This window comes from Octopus bimaculoides, chromosome 10, assembly GCF_046866305.1.
Source record: "Octopus bimaculoides isolate indiv1 chromosome 10, ASM4686630v1, whole genome shotgun sequence".
Taxonomy (NCBI): Eukaryota; Metazoa; Mollusca; class Cephalopoda; order Octopoda; family Octopodidae; genus Octopus; species Octopus bimaculoides.
Window position 1 is genome coordinate 93,517,217 of NC_142937.1, and position 20,722 is coordinate 93,537,938.

The 20,722-nt window shown below is 37.0% G+C and overlaps 2 protein-coding genes across 3 annotated transcripts in view; one reads left to right on the forward strand and one right to left on the reverse strand.

The window, feature by feature from the left end:
* The window catches only part of LOC106876277 (uncharacterized), a 157,064-nt gene that overhangs the window by 118,657 nt on the left and 17,685 nt on the right, over positions 1-20,722 (forward strand). The gene's annotated exons all lie outside the window — the stretch shown is intronic.
* The window catches only part of LOC128248843 (uncharacterized), a 36,734-nt gene that overhangs the window by 7,925 nt on the left and 8,087 nt on the right, over positions 1-20,722 (reverse strand). The window contains exons 5-20 of the mRNA XM_089359006.1: positions 20,671-20,722; positions 20,303-20,436; positions 18,472-18,595; positions 17,093-17,238; positions 15,028-15,193; positions 14,106-14,213; positions 13,763-13,921; positions 12,076-12,293; positions 8,350-8,456; positions 7,611-7,750; positions 6,511-6,594; positions 4,756-4,840; positions 4,225-4,423; positions 3,154-3,316; positions 1,690-1,809; positions 97-450 (exon numbers count right to left, since the gene is read on the reverse strand). The exon at positions 20,671-20,722 is cut by the window's right edge and continues 80 nt beyond it. Coding sequence (XP_089215132.1) covers positions 97-450; positions 1,690-1,809; positions 3,154-3,316; positions 4,225-4,423; positions 4,756-4,840; positions 6,511-6,594; positions 7,611-7,750; positions 8,350-8,456; positions 12,076-12,293; positions 13,763-13,921; positions 14,106-14,213; positions 15,028-15,193; positions 17,093-17,238; positions 18,472-18,595; positions 20,303-20,436; positions 20,671-20,722 — 2,359 coding nt within the window. The remainder of the gene's footprint in view (positions 1-96; positions 451-1,689; positions 1,810-3,153; positions 3,317-4,224; positions 4,424-4,755; positions 4,841-6,510; positions 6,595-7,610; positions 7,751-8,349; positions 8,457-12,075; positions 12,294-13,762; positions 13,922-14,105; positions 14,214-15,027; positions 15,194-17,092; positions 17,239-18,471; positions 18,596-20,302; positions 20,437-20,670) is intronic.

Below are 20,722 nucleotides of genomic sequence, written 5' to 3' on the forward strand. Positions count from 1 at the left end.
ATCATCATCATCACTATCCTCATCATCATCATCATCATTGTTGCTACTATAATAAATGAATTTAGACTTTCTAAAAAGATTTTTAATGCTACTTACAATTCCAACATCTGTTGAAGGCACTAAGGAAACATTGGAATTAATTCTGATGATCCAGTTCTTTTCTTGAGACACACGGATCAAGACTTTTGATTGTTCCACTCCTCTGCTGACTGAGATGTTCAAGCCTTCGGAGATGCGTTGTTCACCCAATTTCTTGGATTTTACATAATCTGGAATTCTTTGCAAGTCAATGATTAAATCTTCATCACTTCCTTTTTTGAAATGCATATCTACCATCAGATATTGTTCCCTGAAGAGAGTGGTCCATGGTTTCACAATGGATTCAGCTTCAACGTATCCAGTTGTTTCCAGAAGAATTTCTGGTTTCTTCAGACCAACAAGACTCTTGATCTAGATACAATAGAGAAGAAGAAAACAATTTATTTATCTAGTTTTTTTTTTTTTTGGTTGCTTATAATTTGGAATAATTGCCATTTATTGAAATTAATTTTAATTAATTGAAATGCATTGATAAAATATTCTATATTTAAAATAATTTATCACAGATTTCTTTAAATTTAGGTTTTTGTAGGCTCTAGAATTAGAAATAAATGGTATCACCTTGTATGGACATATGGTAGACTATCTTTCTGTGTGGAATGGGGATCGGGGATATGTTTGTGTATATGCATGTGTGTGGTAGGTAAGTATTTAATTGAATGCATAACATGGTATTTGCTGGTGCATTTAGTTTTGCTACAGTAAATGTTTCCAAAAAGCAAAGAATTGACCAGTAAGAAATATGTGTCCCCATAGAAATTTAGACTGTGCCAACATGGCTGATCTAAGACTTTGTTCCTGTCAGTAATTCTTATATATTATTTACATTATTTACATTTGACGGATATTTGTCCTCATCTTGTTTGTTGTTAACACAACGTTTTGGTTGATATACCCTCCAGCCTTCATCAAGTGTCTTGGGGGAACTTTGAGAACCTGGGTTCTCATTCCTAAGGTATTTTCCAATGTTATTATTATTATTATTATTATTATTATTATTATTATTATTATTATTATTATCATTATTATTATTATTATTATTATTATTATTATTATTATTATTATTATTATTATTATTATTATTATTATTATTATTATTATTATTATTATTATTATTATTATTATTATTATTATTATTATTATTATTCAGGTCACTGCCTGGAATCGATTAAGGGCATATGGCGTAGTGGTTAAGAGCACAGGCTACTAACCCCAAGATTCCTAGTTCGATTCCAGGCAGTGACCTGAATAATAATAATTCTTATGTTTAACATACTTTGCTTTTTTGAGTTAGTCATCATTACTTTGTATCAATATCTTAATTGTATAAAGTGGGTGAGCTGGTAGAGTCGTTAGCATTCCAGGCAAAAGGCTTAGCAGCATTTCAGCCGTCTTTACATTCTGAATTCAAATCCCACTAAAGTCGACTTTGCCTTTCATCCTTTTGGAGTTGATAAAATAAGTACCAGTTAAATACAGGGGTTGATGTAATCGACTTACCCCCCTCCCACTCCCCTGAAATTGGTGGTTTTGTGCCAAAGTTTTTGAAATCAATATCTTAATTATATAGAAGTATTTCTGTTGACTTACATAATTGCGTTTTGCAGGTGTTTGAACAGAAAGAGAGTTGAAAGCAACGAAATATCCTGATGGTCTGAACACCTGTATGCTTGCAACTGGAGTTATACTGGCATAGAAGATGGTTTTGTCCTGTCAAAGAGAAGAAGAAGAATTTTAGCAATTAGCTCGTTTTTCTTCCCTTCTTTTTCTCTTCTCTCTCACTATCTGTACACACACACACACACACACACACACACACACATACACACACACACACACACATGCACACACACACACACACACATTCACACATGCATACATGAACACGCATACATACATTTCGTAGAGTGGGTTTGGTAAATAGAAACTGAAAGAAGCTCGTCATATATTTTTGCAAAAGAGACCCATAGAAAAAGTATTAGGCTCAGGAAATAAGTCCTGGGTCAATTTGTTTGACTAAAAGCCTTCATGGTGGTGCTCCAGCATGGCCACAGTAAAATGACTGAAACAAGTAAAAGAATAAAAGAATATATATATATGTGTATATATATATATATATATATATATATATATATATGTACACACATATACATGGTGAGATGGATTAATTGTTGCCATTTTATATTTTCAATTTCACACATGCACATTGTTTGTTTTTGATTTTATCTACAACACAGTACAGTAGGGTCAGTTGGGCACCTTCTGTGAGAAAAGCAGCACCATGATGCAATTCACTCTGCCACAAATTTGGAAATGACATGTTGTACTGCTTGGCATTCACATCAGAAGCTCCAATACAAACATTTCAGAGTGTTTGGGTGTCAATCCGAGGACAGAGCAATCTGAGGACATGTACCGAGAGTGATAAAAATCAAACATCCAGTCAACATCATGGTGTTTGAAGTGATCAGTAGTGATGGCAACGTTATGCCTCCATTCATCTTCCTACATTGCCTCAGACTCAACAGGGAGGCCTACATCAAGTGCCTGGAGGAGTTAGTGCTGCCCTGGGTCAAGAAAGTGGCTGCTGGAAGACCCTGTCTGGCAACAGGACTCTGCACCATGCCACACAAACAGGAGAAGCCAGTCATGGCTGTCAGGTAGTGAGAGTGCAACTTGTTCGGACTGCAACACTGTCACATGCACATTTGATCACTGCATCTTGGTGTACATAATATGGTTTCCCTTAACAGGATGAGTTATGGTATATCTGGAACAATATATCTATGGGGTGAATTCAGTCACCTGGCCAACTTCATATCATGTAACTGCCTCGTCAGAGCCAACCTTGGCCTACACAATAACAACAGCAATTGGATGAGAAGTCAGTTTTATAATAATTTTAGATTCTGTCCTAGTTAATGTTGAACAATCATTTTGTTTTTGTTTGATTCCAGTTTTCTGAAAGTGGTGCAGCTGCATGGAATTATATGCAATGGTTAAACTAAAAACAATTTTCAATCCAAAAGAGTTCTTCCCGACTTTTGTTCTTACCTCCCAACGGGAAAGCTTCTTCACAATACGAATACGATTTTCAGTTATTATAAGGTTTGTGTCCATGATTCTTAGATCACTCCAAGCATCGATGCGTGATCCTGTTTTCAAACTCATGTAAGCATTCTCTACAGAGACTTTGATTTCAGCACTTGTCAGAACACTGCAATATATCAAACAGAAAACAGTAAAACCAATGAAGATTTATTTTGAGTTGGAATAAACCAAAAATGAGGTGAGGTTCATGGTATGTGGTGAGGTTCATGCCTCTCTTACAAACATTATTGGCTCAAGGAATTCAAAATGGCTCTAACCCAGAATCAAAAACAGTTTCCTGACTTCCCATGCAGAAAACATGCTCTGTAGATCTTGATAATAAGTTATATTAGTAACAACAGCTTCAACAATGGTTTCTTGTTCAGACACAAGGCTAACAATTTTGAGTTGATTCTGGTTGATTCAATTAAATCAAATACAGTGCTTCTTCACTGGGATTTAAATTTATCGACTCCAAAAGGATGAAAAGCAGAGTTGATCTTGGCAGGATTTGAACTCAGAATGTAAAGAGCTGGAACAGATGCTGCAAGCATTTTTTCAAATGCTCAAATGATTTTACCAATAATTTCTTCTTTCAATAAAATACAAAGCAAATATTTTTGAGGAAATCATACATCTGACCAAAATGAATCCAGTTACTTTTCTTACATTGATCTCCAACCATTCCTTGTATTGACATAGCTGAGACAATTTATTAGCTGAACCTAATGCTTTCAAAACCTTTTTAAAAACATAAAGGTATTAGGAGTATCATTTGAGGGAGATTTTGCAGCTATTTCTAGCATATAAATCGACTAAATATTTCATTATTTCATAAAAAGATTCAGTTTTGGGGGGAAACATTTCATTAGTAAGTTCACGACTTGTAAGAATGCATTTAAGAATTTTCTAATTTTTATTTTATGACTCATTAAGCTTAGGAAGATCGTTTACGATGAACATATAGACATGATTATGGCACTCGTGCCTTTCTCAAGAACATTATGGAAAACATTATGGAAACATTATACATACATCGGCAATGATTCCAAAACACGTAGTACTGAATCAGCTAACAATGAAGGATAAGCTCTAGCAATGACGAAAACGGTGAGCTGTTTGCTGAGAACAACACCAAGTGAAGTTGGCAGTCTGTATACAGCATTGATTGGAACTGCAACCTGGTTGATGCCAGATTGTTGAAGGGCCAAATATCTCTCATAAACTTGTCTCACTAAAATATTAAAAAGTAAAATAAAATAAAGTTATTGATTATGAAAATATATGTGTTAAGAAATTATATTAAAAGATTAACAGAATGAATACATTAATAGAAGAGCAATATAACAGACCAAATGAATAATATATGATCAGATTACTAACGGATTTATGAAATTATAGATTAGCTGAATAACAGATTGACATAATAGCAAAGTAATAGATCAATTAAATAACATGAACAGATTATTGAGAGATTAATGAAATAATAGGTTAACTGAGTAATAGATTAACAGATTAACTAATCATCATAAAATACAAATATTGCAACAATTTTAGAATTCTCACCTGCTTCTTGTACATTTAGAAGAGAAGAATATTCTACGTTTTGAATGAAAATTCTGATTTCAATCTCAGAAAGAATGTCATAAACCTAAAATGATAGAAATGGATAAAATATAACCAGCATCAAAAAATATGATTTAGTGGTGTTCATGCCTTTTCCAAAGACATTAATAGTGTTTGTGTGAAGTGAATTGGTTTAATTAAGAAGCTGAAACCAACTTGTGCAATTCAGACAAACAGAAGCAAATGGACAAGTTGAATGAGATTTTGGTGCTTTCATGTTTTTTCTCAAAGAACATAAGCAACATACATATGTATATATATGTATATGTATGTATATATATATATATATATATATATATATATATATATATATATATATATATATATATAAAATAAATTGACTTCAGCAAGGTGGACATCAATGGATTCAACTTGCTTAGGGTATAGAGACGAATGTGAATATGTAGGATACATGGCTATCTCAAGAGATGTCATCATCATCATCATCGTCATCATCATCATCATCATCATCATCATCATCATCCTCATCATCATCATTTTACATCCCCTTTCTAGGCTGGCAAGTGTCAGACACCTGACTACTGCACCCAAAGAGAAGGAGAAGCACATCCTGCTTACAAATTTTCGTTTTTGGCTCTATTCCTACATCTGGATGCCCTTCCAAACACCCACAACTCTACAGAGTGTACTGGGTGCATTTTTTCATAACACCAACGGTAGAGAAGTCATGCATATACATATATATATAAAATATCTATATTATATATAGTGTGTTTGTGTGTTGGCTTGCTCGGAATAAGTTTTTGATTTAACTTTACTGACCATATAAACAATAAATGGCAGATGTCAAAGAATTCAATGACTACCACTATTATTATTATTATTGTTATTCTAAAAAGACATTAGTAAACTATTCTGCATGAACTCAACACATCCAGCTTCACTGTTGCCTTTCCAAATAAAGCAGTTGAAAAACAAATGCATTTGTTTTTCAATAATACATTGTGCATTTGTTTTTCAACTGTTTCGTTTGGGAAAAATATTCTGAAAATGTAAACATCTGTAACTGCAAATGATATATATATATATATGTATATATATATATATATATATATATTTGTATGTATATATACATATATATATATATATATATATATATGTATATATATATATGTGTGTGTGTGTATATATATATAATATATATATATAGTCACATAGTGGTTGGAGAAAATTATATCAAGTTACACGATGTAGAATTAAATCATGTTACATGATGTTGCAACATGTAACAGTTTAACTGTTACATGGAATTGCTATATGTAGCAGTTAAACCACATACATGGAGTTGTAACATGTAGGAGTTAAACCATAGCATGAGAAGTTGCAACATGTAGCAATCAAACTATGTTACATGAAGTATAACTTCATGAGACTTGATATAAAACAACATGGTGAGATTGGTACAGTTCATGCTTATGTTGAACAGCTCTATTTTAACATTTTTGAAGAAAATGAGAATATGACAGACTTCCAGAAGGTTGGCATTCTGGGGAGGAACACAGGATCAACTTTTATAATGGAGTTGCATATTCAAAGATATTGTATTCAATGATGTAACCAATTCTTATTTTATCAATTTCAATGGTGCATATGACACAATGGTTTCCTGTAGGAGATTTGAACTCAAACCAAATTTATTAAAAATAAAAAGAAATTAAATTAAATCCCTCATACCTCCTCCAGCATTTCAGGTCTCCAGCTCTGTCTGGGTAACTGAATAATTCTCTTGAGGACTTCAGTTGGCAGCATCAGTTGAATCTGAAAGACACAAATATCAATGAACAATGCATTATGTATGTTTGACAATAACTGCTTAATTCAGTAAAAAAAAATGTCTTTTTTAACTTTACAACTCAATCCTTCTTATGTCTAAAATTATATATAGGTGCAGACGTGGCTGTGTGGTAAGTAGCTTGCTTACTAACCACATGGTTCCGGGTTCAGTCCCACTGTGTGGCACCTTGGGCAAGTGTCTTCTACAGCCTTGGGCTGACCAAAGCCTTATGAGTGGATTTGGTAGACGGAAACTGAAAAGAAGCTCATCGGATATATATATATATATATATATATATATATATATACATACATATATACGTGTGTGTGTGTGTGTGTGTGTGTGTGTTTGTCCCCTAACATTGCTTGACAACCGTTGCTGATGTGTTTATTTACATCCCCATAACTAAGCAGTTTGGCAAAAGAGACCGATAGAATAAGTACTAGGCTAACAAAGAATATGTCCTTGGTTTGATTTGTTCGACTAAAGGCGGTGCTCCAGCATGGCCAAGGTTAAATGACGGAAACAAGTAAAAAAGAAAGAAAAAGAATATATATATATTTATATATATATTTATATATGCATATGTACGTGCGTGTGTGTGTGTGGGTGGGTGTGTGTGTGTATTGTGTAGATATACATATCTTGTGGGAAAGGTAGTAGTGATTGACTAACACATTTTCCTGGGGAAGATTTGTCTCTCCTCCACATTTACACACTGTTTCAGAAATGTGAATATAAACTCCACCTCCTCATCTTGTCATACAAACATTTGTGATTTGGTAAAAACACTGGTACCAAACCCTTGTTCTTGCTATATTAGAACAGACTTCATCCCACCTCTACAAGAGAACGCAAATGTGTTATGAGAGTATTTTGTGACAGCACAATTTCTCCGCCAGCTCTGATGATCAGAAGGCCTAGAGAGCTGATGACAAAACAGGATATGAACCTAATACTGCAAGGTCAATGTAGGTCAAATAACGGCAGATAATCTCACCTCAAGTGGCTCCATCTTCTTGTCAAGACCAAAGGTATCAATCTTCAATATTATGATGGATATACGATCTTCAGGAAGGTCAGTAACATTGCTGGAGTGGATGAGTTCAGCCTGGAGAGCTACACCCATGTTGGACTTCTCTGAAAATAGAGATTTTATTATTATCGGGAGGAGGAATGGTGTTGAAGGATATGGCTTTGTGCCAGCTGATAGGTTAAGGTATAACGGAGGAAGAGAGGTAGGTGTCTTGCTTTAGAGGAGATACCTGGCTACCCCAGGAGGGAAAAAAGGAGAAAAGAGAGAGAGAGGGTGAGAACCATGTTTTACAGAAATTCAAAAGATTGTGCTGATAAGTACTGTCCACATCTTTAGAAAAACCCTATCAATTGAAATGTCTGTGTTGTATTATATGGAAGTATTTCACTACAGTATAACTGAAAGTTTGGCAAGGGGAAGTGGCAAGGGCGGTAACGAAATACCTCCATATAATACAACACAGACATTTCAATTGATAAGGTTTTTCTAAGGATGTGAGCAGTACTAGTCAGCACAATCTTTTGGATTTCTGTGAGACATGGATCTCCTGGGATGTTGTTTAAATGTTTCTGACATTCTGTTTTTATCAAAGGATGATCTCAAGTGGGTTATTATAAAAAAAAAATTAAAGTATCAAAGAACAACTGAATGGTAAACTCTGAGATTACAGGTAAGAGAAGAGATTCTAATTATTAATACATACCACAGTAGAATGGTAAACTGTAAGCTCTGGAAACGTTAATGTCCAATAAGCTTCTTTCTGGAGTTAGTAAGGTAAGCATATTTTTCAGATCACAAGCTTTTTTGGCCCTGAAATACACAAACATAAAATATGGTTTTAAAATAAAAAGTTGATGTTTTTAGTTTTAATGACAATAATTGTAATTATAGTAAACCTGTTGAGAGCCACCGACCAGATCTGTGGCTGGTGTAAAGTCCCCTCTCGACTCAGAGTAATGTGGTGGTGGAACAAGGAGGTAGACGGGGCTATTAGACAAAAGAAACAGGCTTGGAAGGACTGGAAGAACGGTGGTAGCAGGGAATTGTACCAATCTGCCAGAAGGGAAGCTAGGCGACAGGTTTATTTAGCCAGAGGGGAAGCAGATAAGAAAAGATTTGCCAATGTTCTGCGCCGTGAGGACCAAAGACTCGAGGTATTTCGTGTTGTAAGACAGTGTAGGAGAGAGAATAGTGATGTTGTAGGAGAGAAATGTGTTCGCATTGATGATGGTACGCTTGCACTAAATGAGGCTGCAAAGAAAGAGGTCTGGAGATGCCACTACGATAGATTGCTTAATAAAGAGAATGAATGGGAGAAAGAGAGCCTGCCGTATGTCGACCCAACAGAAGGACCAGCTATCCGAGTTGACAGTACCAGGGTAGATAAAGCAATTAAGTGTATGAAGACCGGGAAAGCCCCCGGCCCATCAGGAATCACTGCAGAGATGCTCAAAATATCTGGCAATGTTGGCTACAGCCTAGTCACCCGTATTATGAACCAGGTGATACACGAAGGAGTCATACCCAATGACTGGTGTAGCAGCACCATAGTCAACTGCTACAAAGGTAAAGGTGACGCTTTAGATACAAATAATTACAGAGGCATCAAGCTGTTAGATCAGGTTATGAAAGTTACAGAGAGGGTCATAGCCCAACTAATTAGGGAGCGAATCAATTTAGATGAGATGCAGTTTGGGTTCGTGCCAGGTAAAAGCACCACTGATGCCATATTTCTAGTGAGACAGCTGCAGGAGAAATACCTAGCCAAGGATAAACCTCTGTACCTGGCCTTCGTTGACATGGAGAAAGCCTTTGACAGGGTCCCCCGATCCCTTATCTGGTGGTCAATGAGGAAACTTGGGATAGAAGAATGGTTAGTGAGAGCTGTGCGAGCCATGTACAGAGATGCTGCCAGTAAGGTGAGGGTTGGAAATGAGTACAGTAATGAATTCCGGGTAGAGGTAGGGGTCCACCAAGGTTCCGTCCTCAGCCCCCTCCTATTTATCATAGTCCTCCAGGCGATCACAGAGGAATTCAAGACAGGTTGCCCCTGGGAGCTCCTCTATGCTGATGACCTTGCACTAATTGCGGAGTCACTATCAGAACTAGAGGAGAAGTTTCAGGTGTGGAAGCAAGGACTAGAATCGAAGGGCCTTAGAGTCAACCTAGCAAAAACCAAAATCCTAATAAGTAGGAAGGTAGATAAAACACAAACCCCTTCAGGTAGATGGCCCTGCTCAGTATGTAGAAAAGGAGTAGGTAGTAACTCTATAAGATGTACCCGGTGCAAGCTATGGACACATAAGAGGTGCAGCAATATCAAAGGCAGATTAACTACGAAGTTAGTTTTTGTATGTGGCAGATGTTCAGGTGCAATAAACACTGTAAACAAACAGGAAACAACTTCTATCTCATTCCAGGGAGAAAAACTAGAGGTAGTCGATAGCTTCCGCTATCTGGGTGACCAAGTTAGTAGTGGGGGTGGGTGCGCTGAAAGTGTAGCTGCTAGAATAAGAATAGCCTGGGCGAAGTTCAGAGAGCTCTTACCTCTGCTGGCGACAAAGGGAATCTCACTCAGAGTAAAAGGCAGACTGTATGACGCATGTGTACGAACAGCCATGCTACATGGCAGTGAAACATGGGCTGTGACTGCTGAGGACATGCGTAAGCTCACAAGGAATGAAGCCAGTATGCTCCGTTGGATGTGTAATGTCAATGTGAATACCCGTCAGAGTGTAAGTATCTTGAGAGAAAAGCTGAACATTAGAAGCATCAGTTGTGGTGTGCAAGAGAGACGATTGCGCTGGTATGGACATGTGGTGAGAATGGATGAGGATAGCTGCGTGAAAAAGTGCCACACCCTAACAGTTGAGGGAACCCGTGGAAGAGGTAGGCCCAGGAAGACCTGGGCTGAGGTGGTGAGGCAAGACCTTCGAACATTGGGCCTCACCGAGGCGATGACTACTGACCGAGACCTTTGGAAATGTGCTGTGCGTGAGAAGACCCGGCAAGCCAAGTGAGATCGTTACCAGTGCCCCTGGACTGGCTCTTGTGTGGGTGGCACATAAGATGTACCATTTTGAGCGTGACCGTTGCCAGTACCGCCTGACTAGCCTTTGTAGGGTTTTCGAGCGAGATCGTTGCCAGTGCCCCTGGACTGGCTCTTGTGCGGGTGGCACATAAAAGATACCATTTCGAGCGTGGCCGTTGCCAGTACCGCCTGACTGACCTTCGTGTGGGTGACACGTAAACGTACTCACTACACTCTCTGAGTGGTTGGCGTTAGGAAGGACATCCAGCTGTAGAAACTCTGCCAAATTAGATTGGAGCCTGGTGTTGCCATCCGGTTTCACCAGTCCTCAGTCAAATCGTCCAGCCCATGCTAGCATGGAAAGCGGACGTTAAACGATGATGATGATAGGCATAAGGTCAGGGAGAGTGGGGTGGGGCTATTAGATTAATACACTCCAGTATTTGACTGATAACAAGAGACAAAAAGCAGAGCTGACCTTACTGTGATTTGAACTCAAGACATAAAGACTAGGTACAAAGACTGCTGCTGCTGTTGCTGCTACTACTACTACTACTACTATATCAAATATTACATTTTTAATAGCTTGTTATGGTTATCTCTAGAGAAATTACAGACCGCATTGATTTTGTTGCAACATAGCGATAACCTTGACACCATGACACCAAAGCTCACTGCTAACACAACAGAACACAGCATTGACTTATAAAAACGTTTAATATACTAGAATGGTCGGCGCAGGCGTGACTGTGTAGTAAGAAGCTTGTTTTCCAACCACATGGTCCCGGGTTCAGTCCCACTGCATGACACCTTGAGCAAGTGTCTTCTACTATAGCCATGAGTCAGCTAAAGCCTTGTGAGTTGATTTGGTAGACGAAAACTGAAAGAAGCCCGTCGTATATATGTGTGTGTGTGTGTGTTTGTACCCCACCATCGCTTGACAACTGATGTTGGTGTGTTTACGTCCCCATAACTCAGTGGTTTGGCAAAGGAGACTGATAGAATTAGTGCTAGACTTACAAAGAATAAGTCCTGGGGTTGATTTGCTTGACTAAAGGCAGTGCTGCAGCATGGCCGCAGTCACATGACTGAAACAAGTAAAGAAGGAAAGAAACACTTTGTAGTGTGTTCTGGTTGCATAATGAAATACCACGTGCCTAATTGTCATTAATTGTTAATAGCTGTAATAACGAGGTGACATTACATTGGCACAAAGACAAACATTTGGTCAAAGCAAAAAGAAAGGTGAGTGTATACTCGGCTTCAATGACCACAGTACAACACATCACTGATAGAAATTTTACAAAGTCCAAAGATGGATAGCAGGATATAAACTTAAATTGACCTGCAATGGAAGATTTTTTTAAATTTATGCAGGGGACGGGTGTTAAAACTTACATTGGTTTCTCAGTTGGGAAGTTTCTGTTGGCTGTAATTGTTAAGATGTCCTCAATGTAGGAATGAATATTCCGAGAACAGTTTTTCTTTTGGACAACTTTAATATCAGTCCATGTTTGATTGATGGGGGACAGGTAGAGGTACGTCTTCAGAGCCAACATACGGATTTCTTCATGTTCGGAACAATTCTCATATATCTTGAAGCTCTCAATCAAAGCCTGAAGAAAACAAATGGAACATCAAGAGCAACAATTAAAGATGTGCAAGTTATGATTAGTTTAATTAAGATCCAAAGCATCTCCTTTTTTACATGTTGTCATATAATAACATGACCAATATTGAAACAAAATATTGATAAATGAAAATAATAAGAAATTAATTATTTTTCTATGCTATAAGACCATTATTAGAATAGGTTTAGTAATTTTAACAACTAGTTACCAATGACTACAATTATAACCACCTGTATTAACTTGAAGCGTACACTTCAGTGAAACACCTCTCTCCCCTTTATTATATATATATGCATTCAAACATAGCAGGTAACAGCTAACCTTTGGCCACTATTTGGACCCTGTTGTGTCCACTACTCTTATTGGTTAGTATTGGTGCAATTTGACTCTTACTCTGTCACACCAATCTGCAGCATATAACTAATCGGAGCCTCTAAATAAAATCACATGAAACCTGTTCTTAGCCCAGTTTTGAGCCTACAGCTCCTTATAAAAACCCAGCTTCTCCTCATCTCAAGGACTTTGTTTTCAGACCTTTTAAGGTCTAGCCACTGACCACACAAGACACAGCCAACTCCAGCAACAACACCACAGCTGCCACATTGAGACTTACCAACTTCATCCAGCAACATTCAGCGACCTCCATCTCCATTGCAACCATCGTCCTAATGTCAATATCATCTCAACAGGCAACTCGCCCGGGTTTCAACACTTTATTGTTCGTGGATCAGCAGCAAATATATAACCTGTGAGAACTCCTGTACCAAGTGACCCCAGGCAACAGTATCACAGCCACAACTTCATGTGCTGCATGTACCGCAACTGGCTCAGCATTATGGCCACAACTTCTTGATACAGTATTTCAATTACCATGTACAGTTGACTACAAACTGGTATTTCTCATTCTTGTATCTGAACATTCGTCTAACTTCTCATTACAGACTCTTTCACTGTTGCCTTCATTACTATTCTTATATCTACTTAACACACACGCATACATCCATGCCTACACACACACATACACTTTGTTCTCATGACAGCCTGTCTATTATTCTGCATACATGACGTACACACAGACACACATCTTAACAGATCAATAAATCTTCTCTTAAACATTCTACTCAGTTGTGTCTCTCTTTTCCCTCTGCTACATATATGTATTATTCTTTTTATATTTATTGTAAGGGCTGTGTGATGCACTAAAGAACCATTCTCATCACCTCACACCGCACAGTCTTTGCAAACTACTAAAATTGTCAGTACTAACTACTAAACCCATTAATACTATTTAGAGTGTTTCCAGTCATGCTCTAACAACAGAGATAAAGTGACTTTTATATAAATAAAATAAAATAAAATGAAATGAAAAAAAGGACAAAATAGAAGAAAAAAATGAAATATGGAAAATAAATTTCTCAAAAAATGAAACAAAAAAATTTGAAGAAAACATTTACTTCTGGAACATCAGATTCATTTGAATGTCTCAATGTCTCCAGGACCAAAATCTTCAGTTCACGGGTTTGAACCTGTGGGAATAGTCTCATGACATATCCAAGATTTCCAGCCATCTTCAGAGCCAAAACGGGTTTGGTTGACATCAGTTGTTCAACAATCTAAAAGAAGAGATGAAGGGTTAGGAGGTGTTTTCAGGCAAGTTGAGAAACCTTACATAGTGACATCACACACAGATGCACACACATACACATACATACATACATACATACATACATACATACATACATACATACACACATACACATATATGATGTATATATATTTAACATTTGCATCACTTACTGGCCAGACTTCAGGAATGTACTCTGGGTATTTTTTGGCAAGAGAACTCAGAACCATATAAGCTTTCTCGACCATGTCTTCATCCCAGATTTGGCTGTCAATGATTTTCTGAAATATGAGAAAAAAAAAAATATATGCTCATGTACCAGATATTTAAATATTTCAGAATATATATATAGCGAGTGAGTGCCATAAAAAAAATTCCACACGGTGAATTATAGTGAAAAATATACAAACAAGGTAAATACACAGAAATTTTATGTTGGATAAAATATATAAACACATACGGGATGTCCCAAAATTAAGGCAGCTAACTTTTTTCAATTTTGCCAAAGCAAAATATTGTTATATTTCGGGTCGAAACATTGCAATGCAATGGTAAAGGAAACATAATTATGACACTATCACATTTATTCGATATGACCACCCCTGTTTCGAATCACAGCTTTAGATCTAGGTGCAAATGCTTGACATGTGGCATGCAGCTGGTCTTGCAGAATCAAAGTCCATTTCTGGCGCAGTTTTACCTTCGGAGCATTGAGCAAAGCATGAGGAATGCTTAAGACCCTCAATTCCAAAATGGACCAAATAGAAAAAATCCAACAGGTTGAGATTGGGGCTTCTTGAGGGTCATATAGCCTTGCCTATGAACGATGGAATGTTTTTCTGAATCCAGTGTTATGTCTCCTTGGAGTTGTGGGGTGGTGCCGAGTCCTGTTGGAGGCTCCAAGGTGGGTCTTGAGAGTGCTCATTCACCCCTAAAAGCATTTCAGCTTCCAGAATGTCGCTAATGTATTGCTGACCATTAATTTCAAGACCTTCATTATTATCATCATCATCGTCATCATCATCTTCATCATCCTCATCATTTCCAGATAACAGATTATATCACTGATTAAGATCGTTATCTGAATTATCTCACCTTCAGTCTAGAAACCAGGTCAGAACAACGTTTGGTATTTCGGTATTGTTTCTCAAGGACTTCTGGAAGGACAACACGGGAAATGGACTTTTCTTCCATCGCCAAGAAGAGAACAGCATTTGCTTCACAAGACTCAGCGACAGACAGGAAAGAATACAAAGTGGTCCTGAAGAGAAAAAAAAAAGACAACATTAACATCACCACCATCACCAATAAGGCTTTTTTTTTTCTTTTATTTGTTTTAGTCAATTGGCTGTGGCCATGCTGGAGCACTGCCTTTAGTCAAACAAATCGACCCCAGAAGTTATTCTTTGTAAGCCTAGTATTTATATTATCAGTCTCTTTGCCAAACTGCTAGGTTACGGGGATGTAAACACACCAGCATCGGTTGCAAAGTGATGGTGCGGGGGACAAACACACACACACAAACACACACACATATATACATATATATATATATATATATATATATATATATATATATATATACATATATATATATATAGATATATATACATATATATATATATATATATATATATATTAGAAGCATCAGTTGTGGCGTGCAAGAGAGACGATTGCGCTGGTATGGACATGTGGTGAGAATGGAGGAGGATAGCTGCGTGAAAAAGTGCCACACCCTAACAGTTGAGGGAACCCGTGGAAGAGGTAGGCCCAGGAAGACCTGGGCTGAGGTGGTGAGGCAAGACCTTCGTACATTGGGCCTCACCGAGGCGATGACTACGGACCGAGACCTTTGGAAATGGGCTGTGCGTGAGAAGACCCGGCAAGCCAAGTAAGATCGTTGCCAGTGCCCCTGGACTGGTTCTTGTGCGGGTGGCACATGAGATGCACCATTTTGAGCGTGGCCGTTGCCAGTACCGCCTGACTGGCTCCTGTAGGATTTTCGAGCGAGATCGTTGCCAGTGCCCCTGGACTGGCTTGTGTGGGTGGCACATAAAAGACACCATTTCGAGCGTGGCCGTTTTCGTGCGGGTGACACGTAAAAGCACCCACTACACTCTCTGAGTGGTTGGCGTTAGGAAGGGCATCCAGCTGTAGAAACTCTGCCAAATCAGACTGGAGCCTGGTGTTGCCATCCGGTTTCACCGGTCCTCAGTCAAATCGTCCAACCCATGCTAGCATGGAAAGCGGACGTTAAACGATGATGATGATGATGATGATGATATATATATATATATATATATATATACATATATATATATATAGATATATATACATATATATATATATATATATATATATATATATATATATATATATATATATATATATATATATATATATACATATATATATATATAGATATATATACATATATATATATATATATATATATATATATATATATATATATATATATACATATATATATATATATACATATATATATATATATATATATATATATATATATATATATATATATATATATATATATAAGCAGTAGCAGCAGCTGACCCATATGGGACAATGCTACTGTAGTTTATAGCCCCAGGAAGACATCTCCTCCAGTGGGCCAATGACACACTGTCTGTGTACAATTAGTATTTGCAAAGGGAAATCATCTTCGCAAATACTGATCGGGCACAGACAGTGTATCATTAGCCAGCTGGACGAGATGTCTTCCTGGGGCTATAAATAATGGTAGCATTGTCCCTTATGGGTCAGCTACATTTAGGTGGCAAATATACTTCACGATGTCATGCTGCTACTGTTTACATCTCACTCAGAGATTTATTACTGCCATATATATATATATATATATATATATATATATATATATATATATATATATATATATATATATATATATATATATATATATATATGTATGTATGTATGTATGTGTGTATGTATGTATGTATGTATGTATACACTATCATCAATTGTAACCAGTGCTAATCATAACTATTGTTACTTATAGCCAATGTCAATTGTAAATACTGTCAATAGTAACCAATGTCAGTTATAACTGTTGTCAATTTCAGTTGATGTCAATTGTAACCAGTACTAATTTTACTGAGTGTGAAGACGTTCTTACCAGTTCTTGGGTTGTAGTTTGACTAAAGCATAAAGTTTCATCAAGGAAATTTTATCAGCAACTCTGAGAAGATGTAACAGATCGAGTGATTTTTGTCCATGATCACTTGTCAGGTTTTGGGTGAAAGACAACAGAACGTCCAATACCTGGTTGACGAGAAGACATGTCGGAAAGAAACATGTTTAGAAACAGCCAGCATAGTTTTGCATGTGTGTGTGTGTGTGTGTGTGTGTGTGTGTGTGTGTGTGTGTGTGCTTACACATAGACATGAACACATGCACATACAAACACAACCACACAAACACAAACATATATATACACATACATAATATACACATACAGGCACACACATGCGCACACACACACACATGTACATACACATATTCAGGCACCCACACGCGCACGCACGCACACGCGCACGCACGCACACACCCACACACGTGAACACAAATAATTAAGGGTTGTGAACAATATTTATTACTTGAGAGTCATTAATGTTGCATTAATTAAGGAATAATTACTGTTGCTTTTAATCAAGGGTCATTGATGTGTTAATTGAAGCTCCCTAATATTGTTTATTCAGGCATTTATTTCTGCTAGAACTCTCCATTCTCTGGGGAGACCATGTCAATGAGACAGAAATATGCTGATCTTGTGGAGGTACACCAAAGTAATAACGGACAAAGAAAATGTAATTCCATTCAAAAAGAATGCCGAGGGTTTGCAGGTAAGTCCTTCTGCAGAGCTTACAACATGCTTGGCAGGACAGGAACCATGAAAGAAGGCCATCAGGTTGACTATGAAGTCAACAGGGATTGTGTCAAGATGGCTTTGGATATGGAGGTGCAATCCCTGAATGGGCCAGTGCTATGAAGGGTGGCGCTACTAGGGGTAGTGTTAACTGCACACAAATTAGGATTTGATCAACTCTGGAAGGGTCAACTGGATAAGGGTGTCTGATGTTAAAACCCCTGGAGCAGCTAATGATCCTTGGAAACATCAATGATGATGTGTCCCGGTGGAACACAGGATGTTGGATGGAAAATCTTTGTTCTTTGTTAATTAAAGGTCAATATTGTTGTGTTAAGAATCATTAGCATTAATTTTGTATGGATTAAGGGTCATTAGCATTACATGAATTGAATTGTGTCATTATCATTGAATTACTGTTGTGTTAATTATGACTCATTAATGTTGTGTAAATAAAGTTTTGGTAAACATCATGTGAATTAAGTGGAGTGACTTGTTGTGGTATTAATTAAGAATCATTAATGTTATGTAGAGTAAGAATTGTTACTCATTGTATGAACTGAGTCACTAACATTGTTAATTAACACTGGTGTTAATTAAAAGTGATTAGTTCTATGTTCACTACTTACTTTTTGAACAAATTTATCTCCTCCAATTTTATCGTCATCAATAGTAGGCACCAATTCATATGGAATGGTGGCTTTGACTGGGGGTAGTTCTTCAGTCTCATTTCCTTGATAAGAGAGGGTTTGACTGAAATTAAGCAAAAATTAAGAATTCCAGAAAATCACGTAAAAACATAAAAATATTCCACTGTTTCAAACTGTGGAACAAGAACAGAATTTTGTTAGAGATGACAATGGAGTGAGGTATATAATCGACTTAATTAATCACAGTACATGAAAGACATCGTTAATTTGGGTAGCATTTGAACTCTGAATGATTAGGTCTGTGTTGAGCCCACATGTCCATTAGGCCAGAACTTGTCTTAATTTCTGAAGCATTTAAGCAACAAAGAATTTTAGATTCCTGAGACAACATTCCACCACATATCAGTTGTCTCTGATACTTATTTTCAGCTAACTATGCACATTTGTAAAGGGAGGATACAGTTGGCTGAATATACCCAATACAAAAAATGGTATTTAATTTTATTCCTCTTGGAAGGATGAATAGTAAAGTCAACTCCAGAGTGATCTGAACCCAGAAGTTCAAGGGTTGGAACTAAATACTGCCTGTCACTATAGAAGAATGGTTTTTAACTTTTCCCTACATTCCCTTCATGTTACCAGTTAACTAATAAATCTAATTAATTGAAATTAATATATTAAATAACTTTATTAAATATAGAAATGTCTGTGATATTATGAAGACATACAATTTTCCACTCTATACCATATTTATTTCTAGCTGTATTTTGAGATGAAATAAACATTGGAGATGCTTGCCTCACACAGAAATTGAGAATCTACTCAGGGTTTTGCAAGTTCTTTGAAATCCATCACAATGTTGGAAACACGTCTGCATCATCAGCTGGTATCTCAGGGTCACAAGCATTCCGCCCCTAAGCTCTGTACATTTTACATGAATTGAACAGCAAAGACAGAATAAGTCTTCACCTGTGAAACGATTCTACTTGTGGTTCTCATCAACCATTGCTACCTTGTGCTGATTTCAGCCGCTCTGTCTGTCTGGCGTGTATCATGCTAAACTCATACCAAACTGGATATCCGTTTACCCAATGTTGTGTTGTGTTTTTGTAAAAGACACTAAAATCCTCTCCAATCCAGTCAACTTAACTGTCAGAAGGTGCCACATATTGGCATCTCTTTACTGTCCCTTATTTTTGGTTAGATGTAAATATTGCAAATAGACACCCTTAAGATGTTTATAATATCATTCTTTTCTACTCTAGGCGAAAGGCCCGAAATTTTGGGGGAGGGAGCCAGTCGATCAGATCAACCCCAGTACACAACTGGTACTAAATTTATCGATTAACCCATTAAGTCCCACTGTCCTATAATTAGGACACTAAATGAGAACATTAAATAAGCTATATCACATTGTCTCAGTGTCCTATTTATAGGACATCGAGTATTTCCATTTCTACTTGAAATAAAGGAGTTTTAATTAATTATTTTTTTCATTTTAACCTATTTTCAATCATCTGTAAAAATTTAAAAGTAATATTCAGAAATTTAAGTACTCTGGGACTTAATGGGTTAAGTCGATTACATCGACCTCAATACATAACTGTTACTTATTTAATTGGCCCCAAAAGCATGAAAGGCAAAGTCGACCTCGGCAGAATTTGAACTTAGAATGTAAAGACAAAATACCACTAGGTATTTTGCCCAGCGTGCTAACAATTCTGCCAGCTCACTGCCTTTATAATATCATTATAATCTAAAAAACTTGATAATTTGAATTAATTAGAACACAACAATATTGTTATCTTACTTCACTTGAGTGACAAACTCAGTTTTATCCGTCTTGCTAATTCTCAGCTGAACAGTTTGTACTGTGTACAAGTTGTACACTTTGCCATCCATCACTTCAGCAGTTGATTTCACTTCATTGATGATGCTGTCAGTCTGTCCAACATAAAATAGCAGAAAAGATATGGTTAACATGAAGATTAAAGGAAATTTATTGGGCTTGGAAGGGGCTGAGAGGATAATGAAAAGGTTAGCCTTTTTGATTCCAATCAACAGGATGCTAATGTACAAACTCCCAATTTCAAAGTGATCTTAACTAAAACCTTCCATCAACATTTCCTTTGTATCATTCTTCAAAAATTCCAAAGACTTTGTAGTTTTCTTACTTACATCAGTTGGATATTGGCTACAAGTTTCTCGGACTGGAGCAATGTGAATTTTC